This window comes from Hippocampus zosterae, chromosome 2, assembly GCF_025434085.1.
Source record: "Hippocampus zosterae strain Florida chromosome 2, ASM2543408v3, whole genome shotgun sequence".
Classification (NCBI taxonomy): Eukaryota; Metazoa; Chordata; class Actinopteri; order Syngnathiformes; family Syngnathidae; genus Hippocampus; species Hippocampus zosterae.
Window position 1 is genome coordinate 12,613,118 of NC_067452.1, and position 13,444 is coordinate 12,626,561.

Genomic DNA, 13,444 nt, shown 5'->3' on the forward strand with positions numbered 1-13,444 from the left:
CTAAGATACAGCTTTTTGTGAGGGAGTTCATGCATTGGTCATGTCTTGTCTTCACTATTTTAATGTGCTGCAATCTGGTCTTCCCATGTCTAGTATTAAAAGCCTGCAGTTCGTACAAATTGTGAGAGCAATTCCCTTGACTAGAATCTGAAAATTTGATAATATTATGGCCCGGTGGGTGTTATATAGGTTATATACTGTCTGGCATATGTGTACATGAAAATGAAATACAAAATATCCATGGATAAATGTTTGCAAAATAACTCAAAATAACTATTTGCAAATGGACACAGAACATTTACCATGTTATGTGTACGGGACTATAAATAACGGTCAAGATTTTTTTATGCAGTTTGGAGATTCAATGGACTGATTTATTTATGTGCCGCGAGAGCATAGGTGTCAAACTCAGGTCGTGGAGGGCCGCTGACCTGCATGTTTTCCAAGTCTCCCTGTTGCAACACACCCGATTTAAATGATCAGCTCATCAGCAAACTCTGTGGAAGCCTGACATTGACCCTGTTCATTTGAATCAGGTGTGTTGCAACAGGGAGACTTGGAAAACATGCAGGACAGTGGCGCATCAGGACCTGAGTTTGACACCTATGCGCTAGAGGATGCCCACATTTTGAGACTCCCTAAATTAGGTGAAGTCAATCTTTGTGAACTGTGGGCCTGTGCAAGCCTCGGAAGGCTTTTGTGGTTAATTTCGAGCGAAACCTGTCCGTGTCTGAGAATGTCAGCAGACGACTTGTTTTGTCAACGGTCTTTAATTCAACTGCCCTAACAGGTGTATGCAGTCACTCAACTGCTGCTTTGCGACACTGCTGTAACATTGTCGAACGGTATGGTATACGGCCATACCCTACAAAAGCGTATAAATTGACTTGCTCCAAGAGATGAAGGAGTTTATTGTGGGAAAACTTTTGACAAAACAAAAAGTTTTGGGAAGCCTTTAATTCTAAACTTTAATCTGCCTGGAAACAAGGGATGCATCGGTCGAAGTGACGTCAGTCATCCCAGTCGTCGTCGTCCTCTTCATCATCTCCGCCCTCGTCTTCGCTTTCATCTGCAAGAACATGCAAACACACTTGGGTTGGTTTTTGTGTTCGCTCGTCCCAGGACAAGCGATGCGTTTACCTGACGAGTGGATGGCTTTACTCCGCTTCTGCATGACCATCATGAGCGCACCGACAATGCCCTCACCTGATTGGGCCGGCAAGCTCGCGCTCTGCTCCGCACACTCACTCACCTGTAGCACATAATGGGGGCTTATTAGGGCATTCCAATGCAATTACTTTGGGAGTCCAAAATGGAATTAAGGTTTCAAATCACTGTTACGGTGTCAAGCATTGTGCTAGGGTTTCAAATTTGTGTTTCAAACTAAGGTTGGGATTTCAATCTACAGTATAGGGTTTCAAGCCTTGCTTAGTGTTTCATATCATGGTTTCACAACAATTTGAATTAAAAGGCTAGAGTTTCAAAATAGGGTGTGAAATCAATGTTAGGCTTTCAAAATAGGGGTTTAATGTCAGGTTGGGGGTTCAAAGTAGGATTTGAAGAGTTAAGGGTTTGTTTCAAGGTAGGTGTCAATTTAAGATTTCAAATCCAGGTTAATGTTTTCAATTAGGGATTCAAACTGTGGTTGGGGTTTCAAAGTAGGGCTTCAAACCAAGGTTTGGGTATCGAAAGAGAAATTAAAGGTAGTATTAGGTTGTCAATTTAGGATTTCAAATCCAGGTTACTGTTTTAGATTGTGGTTTTAAGCATGGGTTAGGGTTTCAAAATAATGTTTCAAACTAAATTGAGGATTTCAATGTAGGTTTTCAACCACTGGTTAGTGTTTCAAATTAGGGTTTTTGAACCTGGGGTAGGATTTCAAATTAAGAGGACTCGAGCCTGGTATAGGATTTGTCAGTCAGTGCTAGAGTTTCAAGTTAGGGTTTAAAATCATGGCATCAAACTAAAATTCGTTTTTCCAATGAGGGTTTCAAATATAGAACTGAGCTTTCAATGAGAATTTAAACAAGCCTGGGTTATGCTAAAAAAAAAAGTCTGTTGGTTTTACATGCACAAAACAGTATGGAGAATGGCTGCATTTTGGTCAAACATGATTTCAATGCGTGCAACTAATGCCCATACTTTTTTAAATATAAATACAACAAACTTCATTTCAGTATAAGAGTCAACCGAAATTCGTGTTTCAAGATTTTTGGAGTGTGGAAGAGGCACTTTACATTTCGGAGCTTTTTCCCCAGTCGTATCTGATCCAGCAGAGCACCTCTTTTATCTGTTCTCGTCACAGACGAAGTGGTGGGTGATGATGGCGAGCTGCCAAATGGAGGAGGAGGAGGAACAGGAGGCGCGTGAGGCTCCAACGATAGCTGGAGAGGCGGAGGTGGAGGAGGCGGCGCCAGATCTCCGCAAGTTCTCCTGCCGGGCGGGGACGGCGCGGCCGGAGGTGGAAAAGCCGCAGTGGCACAATGTTGGGCAGGCCGCACCGGGGGAGGCGTGTTGTGAGAGATGCCCGTGTGATTGGCCTTGGAGGATGGCGGCGGGGGACCGTGCGTTGGCGGCAGAGGGGGCAGGCAGCTTCGGTTGGACGGTGGCGGCGGGACTGCTCCCCGCACCCCTCGCTGCGACTGCGTCGGAATGGGAGGCAGGGGGCCGGAACGCCCCCGTGGAGGCGGCGGCACCGGGACTATGCCTGGAACAGGAGGAAGAGGCCCCTGCCTACCCGGGGGATGTGCTGGAGGCCCAGTGGCTGAAACACACACACACACACACACACACACTTATACTGTATACTGGCAGACACTGTCGAGCATTTTGACTGATCTTTAAACACCCACACATCTGTGACCAGGGGCATGGCGGCCATCATGTCAGGATTTTCCCGAATAGCCGTTGTATATTCGGGCCGGTCAAACTGCGTGACAGCCGCCACGGTCCCATCAAAAATGAACTTTTGTGGCATGATGTGCGCCTTACCGACCACCCCACGTTGATGTTTACAGTACAATTCATCACGTGATGGCTGCCATTATGTTGATAAATCTTGGCCTTAAAACGTAAACATTATCACACTAAAACAAAACTTAGCACAATAAAACCAGAAATGTATTACGTTATGTGCAACATCACATTAAAGTGTTTATTAAATTAAAACTATAATATATACAATATAAACTATATTGAACTTTTTTGTTTCCCTACAGATGTAACAAATGTTTTGTGAATAGAAACATATGATGGCATGAAGCATTCATATCTATGGCTGGTTTTTTTCCGGCGCTAGTCATGTACATATCAAATATGCCTTTTTGGTCCTGTATTATTTATTTATTTATTTATTGAGGCCCTTATTTATGGCATCTTATGTTATCTTGTAAAAGAGGTTGTAGGTTATTCCGTAGTGAAAATGTACTGCTGGCACATACTTTCAATTTGACACTTTGCGTATTAGTAGAAAAACATCTGGGTGAACCAATCCCCCGTTTTCATGGAAAATGCTGTCAATATTTGTGAATTTTTGCTGGGGTACACTGTACAGTAATCCCTCGTTTATCGTGGTTAATGGGAACCAAAACCACCCATGTTAAACGAAAATCCGGGAAGTCGCAACCAATTGACATATATTTTAAAAATAAATTAAAAAAAAAAAATATATATATATATATAAAAAAAAAAAAATCCTCATCTCACCCCTCGGGTGGTGTCCGTCCCTCATTCAGCTCGGGTCCTCTACCAGAGGCCAGGAAGCTTGAGGGTTCTGCGCAGTATCCTTGCTGTTCCCAGCACTGCACATTTCTGGACTGAGATGTCCGATGTTGTTCCCGGGATCTGTTGCAACCACTCATCTAGTTTGGGGGTCACTGCCCCGAGTGCTCCGACCGCCACAGGCACGACTGTCACCTTTACCTTCCAGGCTCTCTCCAGCTCCTCTCTGAGCCCTTGGTATTTATCGAGTTTCTCATGTTCCTTCTTCCTGATGTTTCCATCACTTGGGACCGCTACATCCACTACAACGGCTTTCCTCTGCCCTTTATCTATGATCATGACATCTGGTTGGTTCACCATTACCATCTTATCAGTCTGGATCTGGAAGTCCCACAGGATCTTTGCTCTGTCATTCTCCACCACCTTCGGAGGTGTTTCCCATTTTGACCTTGGGGTTTCCAGTCCATGCTCCGCACAGATGTTTCGGTAGACTATGCCAGCCACCTACCTGGTTATGGCGTTCCATGTAGGCTTTCCCTGCCAGCATCTTACACCCTGCAGTTATGTGTTGGATGGTCTCAGGTGCCTCTTTGCACAACCTACACCTTGGGTCTTGTCTGGTGTGGTATATCTGGGCCTCAATGGCTCTGGTGCTCAGGGCCTGCTCCTGAGCAGCCAGGATGAGTGCCTCTGTGCTGTCCTTCAGGCCAGCCCTCTCTAGCCACTGATAGGACTTCTTGAGATCGGCCAACTCAGTTATGGTCCGGTGGTAAACACTCGAGAAATACCAAGGGCTCAGAGAGGAGCTGGAGAGAGCCTGGAAGCTAAAGGTGACAGTCGTGCCTGTGGCGGTCGGAGCACTCGGGGCAGTGACCCCCAAACTAGATGAGTGGTTGCAACAGATCCCGGGAACAACATCGGACATCTCAGTCCAGAAATGTGCAGTGCTGGGAACAGCAAGGATACTGCGCAGAACCCTCAAGCTTCCTGGCCTCTGGTAGAGGACCCCAGCTGAATGAGGGACGGACACCACCCGATGGGTGAGACGAGGATTTTATATTTCTATATATACCGTATATACAGCGAGAAGCTGCGAAGGTCAGCAAAACAACAGTGAGTCACATAGAGCAACATGTACAGTACTGTACTCCATGCATATGAAAAAATATATTTATTTTATTTATTATTTTTTTATGAATATGTTTGAAAACAATTCGCGATGCACTGAAGCCATGATAAACGAACCATGAAATAGCGAGGGATCACTGTATATGCTCCAATGGCAGTAAACAGGTGGATTCCATGTGACGAATACCAACGTGAGAGCCATACAATGACCCTCTTTCAGATGAACGGCAGCTCGTGCCTCAGAAAATTCACAAGAACGGTCACTGGTCTCTCAAGGCACATTCGTATTTGCATAGCAGCAATTACCGAGTCCATTTTCCATCACGAGTCCCCCTTAAATGCAAGTGCTGTAAATGAGCAATGGTGACGTCTTTGTTTTCAAATATCTGAATAATCTCGCGCCACCTTACCTCTCTGAGCTCATCCGCCCCTACACACCTGCTCGGCGCCTCAGGTCTGTGGACCAGACATTATTAGAAGTACCAATGACTACATGACAATGGGGACTAAACTGAGGCTCAGAGGGGATCGAGCCTTTTCTGTTGCTGGTCCCTCTCTCTGGAATGACCTCCCACTGAACATTCGGCAAGCCTCCTCGCTGCCCGTCTTCAAAACCCTCCTCAAATGGCCTCGGCCATCCATTATGGCATTGTCTGCTAGTCAGGCAGCATCTCAGCCCGGGACAGAAAGAGACTGGAGCGACTGGTCAGGAAGGCCAGTTCTGTCCTGGGTTGCTCCCTTGACACTCTGGAGGAGGTGGGCAACAGAAGGATGCTAACTAAGCTAAAGGCTATGATGGCCAGTCCCTCCCACGCCCTCCAGCCCGCCCTGACAGCACTTGGTAGCTCCTTCAGCCAGAGACTGTTACACCCGCGCTGCAAGAAGTAGAGATACCGACGCTCGTTCCTACCGACTGCTGTCAGGCTGATGAATAAAAAATAACAATCATAATAATAATAATAATAATTAAATTATGTGAAGGAAAATTGTAAATAGTACTGAAATTTATCCATTGTGTTCATATTGTATTTAATTGAAAGATGTTTGTTTTTTTTTTTTTTCTCTTTCTCCTTTTTTCTTTCTACATGCATTCCTGCTGCTGGAGGCTGTAAATTTCCCCAGTGTGGGACGAATAAAGGATATCTTATCTTATCTTATCTTAAAACTCACTTGTATTCTTTGGCGTTCGACTCAGCGTGACTTATATTTGTTCTTGGTTTTCTACCGCCTTTATTACCGATTTGTCTTACTGTTTATTGTGCATGTTAAATTGCTCCATGTACAGCACTTTGTATGCAGCGATGGCTGTTTGAAAGTGCTCTATAAATACTGTTGACTTGACTTCTGACCTCCTCTTTTGGCCTCCCGTTTGACCGCCTCCATGCCACCAGACTGCTCGATGATGTTATAGACCAGCTGGGACGTCTGCTCATCCCTCATCTCATCCTCTCCAATACCTGCTTGGGAGAGGAGGTTCCACAGGTCGGGGTCCAGATTGTTGGGGTCAAACCCGACATGGCTGACGTGCCTGAAAGGAAGGAATAAAGGAACAAATGCTATAAACCAGTGATTCTCAAAGTGTGATACTAGTATGTGGGCGTTTTCAAGTGGCACAGTTCAGTTGTATTTAACTTTTAAGTACCACAAATTTGCATTTAATAATTTCGATCGGTTTGTTTTCAGACGTTATTCAAGAGAATTTGCATTTACCGGTACTCTATTTTTGGTCGCTTTGGTATGTAAGTTGCACCAGTCACAAGAAAAAAAAAACATTGATAAATCGCTCTGGATAATCAACCGCATTTTGGGATAAATTTATTTTACAAAAACTGCGACCAAGAATAGAGCTCGGACTCGCACCCAAAATCGCTGTTCTCTATTGTTGGCGTGTTTGAGAATACGCTCTGAGCGCGCACAGCCTCACTTCAACTGTTTGGAAACTCAGAGCGTTGTTCACATGTGCCATTCGGTTCTTCAGAGTGCCCCCAAAGAGTGCTGTTTGGTTTATAACAGCCTAAATTGGGAACTTAATGGAAAGGGAGCATCTTTGAATACACACTCACGCACGCACGCACACACACACACTTCATGTTGACTGCAGCAAATGAGTTTTGGTTGGATTCGAAACATTGCATTCTCACTATGTCAACATGTTTTCTTTTTAGAGTGAAATGGCGTACCTTAAATAGAAACCTGTGGCCATAGGATTCACGATTGCTTATCCTTGTTGAGGTGAAAGGAAGCTGAATGCTAAACTAGCAGTAATGCACACAATGGTTGCCATAACTTCTACTTCTTCTAAGTACACGTAGAAATATTTGGGTGACTCTATTTTTAGGGTGTGTTTCAGCAGATTTAAGAGTGCTTCAGTTACTTTTAGTACAATTGAGTACATCCAGGAGTGTTTAGGTCACGGCATACATGAACACTTGGGCCGACGATGCAATTCATTTTAATGGTGTTCTATGTGATGATACTCGGAGAGGCAAATATTTTTGGAGGAGGAATTGTTAGATTTAGCAGTCTTTGGCACACATTATTAGATAGGCGAATAAAGCATGACAGTTGCATCGCTGTGAAATTTCTACTTGCTATTACCTTCCCTATCCATGTCACACTTACAAGCTGAAATTCAGTCAAGACTGTGGAGTCACACATTATTACATGTGCTAGCAGCTAGCTAGACAAAGTTGACCCCGCCCCCTGTGTGGGTGTCGCTATGATAGTATACGAATAGGAATCGTGTTGGACAGGGCAGATCTTACGCATCTGGCGGAAAATGCTCCAAGGCCGTGTGCTCAATCGTTTTGGTATCCAAAATACAGTTTTCTGGTAGTTAATGTTAGTATAAGCTAGCAGTAAAGATGAAAGATCCAAAGGAGGTTGCCACAGAACTACTCACTACTTTGTGGAACAGTTTTTGGACGCTGTGTTGGTTACAAGACATCGCCGATACTTCTGGCACTCGATTAAACAAACGAACGAAACCTCTCACGCATGAAGTAACATTTACTGCAACATCAAAACATTTTACAAACCGTCAAATGCCAAACATTCTCAAGATGACTTACTTAAATCCACTGGGGGCGCCAATGTCAGCTTTAGAGAATCCCTTTTTCTTGTTTTTCTTGTCCTTTTTCCCTTTCCTGAAGGAGGAAGCCGAGGGTATCAAGCGGTAACGTAGGGAAACATCCGGGCTCGGGATATCCATGGAGTCTTTGTGAAAAGAACCGCGGCTACCAGATGCCGCTTTTGGAGGACAGTAAATAAAGGCTTGTCATTCATTTATTGCTGCAGTTCATTGGTGGTAATCGTAGCGAGGCGAAGGAGTTACATTTTTCTGGTGGGACAGCAGGACGAGACCCTCGTTCTACACAAAAATGGGAACATGAACATGAGTAAATTCACACTTTGGAAAAGGAAAAAAAAAACATTGCAAACAGCCCTTTCACTTTTTCAGTCGAACCTCATTTGACCTTCTTCAAACTTTTGAATGCAAATGTCCAACTGTTTGACAGCAAAATTCACAGGCATTTGAGCAAAGAAAAATAATATCCTAAACTTCGACACCTTTCTGTGACCCTTCCAGTCTCTCTCTTCCAACTTGTTGATGGCATTCTAAACCCTGTCTGAGAACAGTGTGTCAGAAGCCTTGCCATGGCGATCACAATTGTTATAGGTCATCTTGGTCTCTCCATTATTGATGACATTCGTCAAAACTATCAATCAAATAATCAGGTACAAATGTTATTTTGCATGCAACATACACAAGATTTACTGTAAAATCATTTGGGGGAAGGGAGGGAGGACTCTTTACAGACTGATCATTGTTTCTTTGTTTTTTTGCTGGATAAACAAAAACAAATAAACACCAACGAAGCACTATCCCATGAGGGCGAGTGATGTTTTTGAAACTGAGAGCTACTTGTTGGGTACTGATTATTGCAAAAGGGCGACCCGTTTGGCGTACAATTCTGAGGACACCTCGGGTTTAACTACAGGGAAATTACAAGTTATTCAAACGCTAACCGCAAATAATGAGCAAAATTAAACTGGCTAGACTTTCCCCGATAAATGGATTATGATTCAGTTACTGGTTGGTCCATAGCATGTCATAAAACAGGGGGAAAAAGTTGCTCATTGTTTTCTTTCCAAAGTAACAGCAGATGTTTGCAGATGTCTTATTCAGATTAAACACAAAGATAATCAGTCTGCTTTTGTGAAGGACGACAGAATTCAGATACTATTTTCTGCTGAGAGGCTGAAATGGGAGCCGTTGGACAATTTGAAGTTATGAAGTGGGTGTAAACGATGAATCAATTATCAAAAACAGTTGTTGTTTCTAACTTTAAAAGACATCCTGTACAGTGTTCTGCCTTCTTCTGTCTCGTGTTCACATTTTACTTAATTGTAAAATATTTCAGTGGAAGACACATGTTAAAAACCAGTATGAAAAATTCTGCCTTGATAAAGACAAGAAGGCTCCATTTTGATGGAGACTGTCAAAGATGTGTCATTTAATGTTTCAAAAATCTTTTTTTTTTGTTTACATCATTTTGTTGTTGTTATTTGCCAATGTGAACCGCTTGCAGTCACCGTTGTAAACAATTCTTCGAACGAATGATAGCATTGTTATCTTTGTCAAGACAGACTTTTGGATACAGCTCTCGCATCGAACATAATAATAAAATAGAGAACCCATTAAGTGGGATTTAATGAGAGGAGTCTAGTACCTTGCCGGTTGCTCCTTTGGTTGATTTTTCCCACTACAGCATTTCTGAAGGCTTCTGCTTCCTGCTGCTCAGCAAAATTCAGTCCAACCTGACAGTCCTGCACGGCAGGCGCAAAAGCATAAGACAAAGCCGCTTGGAAAGAAGCCGCCCACGACTGATCCAGCAAATACTTGTGAGGCACAATTTGACCGCACGGTGACTGTTGAAATGTCAACTGAAGGGCACACTTACATCGGCAGCAAATGTGTGAAAGTACAACTGCGGAGATGAGGAGTAAACTATTTGGTTGTAGAGTTCTTGCTCCCACAGCTGCCTCCCCGCCTGTGGGAAGTAAGACAAGTTTTCCTCAATTGTCTTTGACTTTCAAACAAGTCCCAAGCTACTGTGGCAAAAATCAAGTAAATCGAGTCAAACTATTCCTTGGGTTAAGCAAGTCTTAAGGCACGTCATATACTGTAATTTTGCTCACTCACAACATAATTGCATATTAGCCACTTGGAACTCAATGTTCGCTCTTGACTTAGTTAGCTGTAACACTGTTATAATCAGTTTATGAATAGTCCCAAGCAAGGGTGGAGGGTCACGGTGGCCAATGGACAAAGGGTTAGAATTGCAAAGAATGAAGAGATTCACATGTCGTTCTTAGATATGAATTGAATGCCAGGATACAAAATGGTGACAGTCTGTGACAACTAATCACTCTGATTGGCTGGTAGCTCGAGAATCAGTGCATGAAACAAAGGTTGACTCTGAGATGAAAGCAAATAAACAGCAAATAAAAAAAGGGACTAAATTCAGCTCATCAAAACATTGTGTTTTACTCTGATTTGTTCCTCTTTATATTATGAGTACATTGGGCAAGGTTCTGAATGTGCATGCATTTAATTTCATGAAACTCTTAACTTCGAATGTTATGAGCACCGATGTCTTTGCCAGACAAATCTCACAACCTCTGAGGTACTTGTGAATTTACAAGCGTGTGAATACTTGCGTGTATGCGCACATGCGTGACATTCTCTTGATTGATAATGTACCATACAGTGTTTTTAATTACCATGTAGATAATGTATCGTGCCAATTACATTTCGTTCCATCCCTAGGAAACAAGAAAGACTTTTTGAAGTGTTGTAGTTCGAGTTTAAATGTAATCGAATCTCATGAACACCAAGTCAAAGTCGTGCATTTGATCATTTCTAGCTCAATAAGCCAAATAGGCCCCAAGACCTAAAATTAGCAATTCAAATCCGATTGAAGTCAAGTTGAGCCACTCGAATCCATTTCCTCTGCTTTACACCATACAAAGGAGCACAGTCATTCCTCATGATATCATGTTTCACTTTTTACAGCTCTTTTACAATGTGATGCTGATTGCTTTCGTGTACTTGCTGAATTTTGTGGATAATTTGATGTTGTGGTAAATACCACACGGACTGTTACGACAGACTCACATAGAAATTGGCGCAAGCCAGGAGGAACGAGTGCAAAAAAGACACAATGTCTATAATTCAAGATTAGTTCCTATTGACGATTGCAACGTCCACCTAGCTTAAGTTACCTAGCACATCATTAGCTAAATCAATGTAGCCTACCACCGCTAATTAGAACAAGTTGTATGGTAGACAGAACCCTTGGAGCACTTTCAAAGGCTTTTAGTGAACAAACAGTAGTCAAATGCAGACATCGCAAGCATATTCTTCGATGACCTGCCAATGGCCTCAACCACGGCGTCACACCCAGCTAACAGTCAATCAACCCTATATTCTCGTTCACTGACTTCCACTTCACATAAAGGCACACACATTCAGTCAGTGTCCCCAAGTGGACAAAAATGATACCTTGCATTTGTTTTGGTATTGTGTGCATTGAGCTTTACAATATATAGCTAACAATGTAAAGATATGGCCACTACTTTATGGATTTTGTCAATGGCAGGAGTGGACTGGACTGGACTGTAACCTCTGCGATAAACCAAGGATTATTGTATTCAAATTTTCGGGTGATGGGAGGTGAGGCAGCTTGTGTGGCTTCCGCGGAACGTTCTTCACACGTGATGTGCCACAGTTACCTTTAAATCGTACATGCGAAAGAAGTACGAGCGCTGAGGGTTGTCCTTAATGAGGCAGACCACGCCAGTGTGCTGCAGGCTCCACGTGGACGGCTGGTGAGGCAGGGCCATGAACAACTGCGCGACTGCAGTGGCCATAGACTGTATATGCAGACACACACACACACCCACACACACACGGAAGTCTACATATTAATTTTCACTTTTGAGCTCTTGTTTTCTTTGTATGCGTTTTTAGTTGACTTAATTCGCATTGGTGTGTGACTGCTGAGCTTGCCGGAGAAAAACAGATGCTTGCAGACCAACACAAGAGACAGCGTCAAATTCTGATACCAGAGGAAGAAATGCTCGAGGCGCCATTTCCTCCTTTTCGATGACTTCATGTAAGGAGCTCCTTCAAGATACACAATGCGACTTTATTAATAGCTTGGAAAGAGGTGATGAGGGCTTCAGACACGAGATAGGGTTTCAATACACACTTAGGTTCGGAAACAAGGGTTAAGGTTTCAATTTTGAGTTTTCAAGTCAGGGTTCAGCTTTCTGAGTTGAGTTTCAAACCATTCTTAGGGTTTTCAAGCCAGTGATTTCAACTCAGCGTTAGATTTCCAAGTCGGAGCGAAGTTTTCAAAATGGTTTTTTGAGCCTGGGTAAGTGTTTCAAATTACGGCTTTGAAGCCATGGCTGGGCTTTTAAAAGTAAGGGTTTTAAAACGTGTTAGGGTTTCAAGTCTGGGCCAATATTTCAAATTAGGGTGTGAAACCAGGGTTGGGGTCAAGGGTTAAGAATTTAAGTTGAGTTTCAAGCCAGGGCTTCAAGTTAAGGTTTCAAGCCAGAGTTAAAGACTTCTAGGTGGGTTTTAAGTCTGGATCAAGGTTTTGAACCAGGGTTTGGGTTTCAAGTGGGGGCTTGGGGTTTGAAACAAATATTAGAGTTTCTAATTAGGGGCTTTCAAGATTGGGTTTTCTGTAGTTTCAGTTTATGGTTTAAAATTGTAGTTACAACTAAGGGTTAGGTTTTCAAGTCCTATTTAGGTTTTTAAAATTGGGTTCTCAAGCCAGGGTTGAGTTTCAAAATAGGGTTTCAAGCAAGGGTTGGGCTTTCCAGCCGGTGTTAATATAAAGTAAGGTTTTAAACCCAGAGTTGAGTGTTAGGGTTTCAAAGTGAGGTTTAAAGCCAGTGTTACAGTTTAAAATACCGTAAGTTTCTCACGCTAAGATTAGGGGTTCAAGCCTTGCTAGCTTTATGAACTCGGTTTAGGTTTTCAAGAGGAGTTTCAAGCCAGGGTCAAGGTCTCAAAGCAGAATTTCAAGCCCGCATTAGGGTTTTAAACCTGGGCCAGCATTTCAAAGTGTTTTGCAGAATTCCAATTTGCATTTTAACAGAATATTACCAGTGAGCACCTGTTAAAAAAAACACATTCATTTTTAGTTTGTTTGTCAAATAAACTGAGAGAGATTTCAGTTGCAGCAACTTGGAAAAAAGAGGTAGGCTGTAATTTTAACATGCGTGCGCAAACACACAAACACACAGATTGGAGTGTCAACTTACAGCACACCTTCTGCCAAGCAGGTTATCCAAGGCCAGATTTTCCTGCAGACTTAGCAGGGAGCTCCGTGCGTTCTCCGTTTTGGTTTTAGTTGCTCGGCTCATGGCGCAAAGCTGTGACCAACGCTCGCTGGTGTGCAACGGTGTCTTCTCAGCACTAGCCGACGTGCCACCGCAGTGGAGGAAGTTGAGCCTCTTCTCTATTACTTCAACTCATAGCAGGAAATGCACAGACACTTCTCCAACCCCCACT

At 43.1% G+C, this 13,444-nt stretch overlaps 1 protein-coding gene across 2 annotated transcripts; it reads right to left on the reverse strand.

Annotated features, from left to right (window-relative positions):
• Positions 1–891: 891 nt before the first annotated feature.
• On the reverse strand, positions 892–13,390 carry wasb (WASP actin nucleation promoting factor b). 2 transcript variants are annotated; one of them, XM_052058091.1, is made up of 10 exons: positions 13,195–13,390; positions 11,647–11,787; positions 9,813–9,902; positions 9,582–9,678; positions 8,183–8,218; positions 7,920–8,097; positions 6,198–6,376; positions 2,238–2,764; positions 1,141–1,252; positions 892–1,069 (listed from the first exon to the last, which is right to left on the reverse strand). In XM_052058091.1, the coding sequence occupies exons 1-10, from the start codon at positions 13,294–13,296 to the stop codon at positions 1,011–1,013; spliced, it is 1,521 nt and encodes a 506-aa protein (XP_051914051.1). In that variant the 5' UTR covers positions 13,297–13,390; the 3' UTR covers positions 892–1,010. The 2 variants fall into 2 exon arrangements, with proteins under 2 accessions (XP_051914051.1, XP_051914053.1); XM_052058093.1 differs by having other exon boundaries at positions 13,202–13,357.
• Positions 13,391–13,444: the final 54 nt, after the last annotated feature.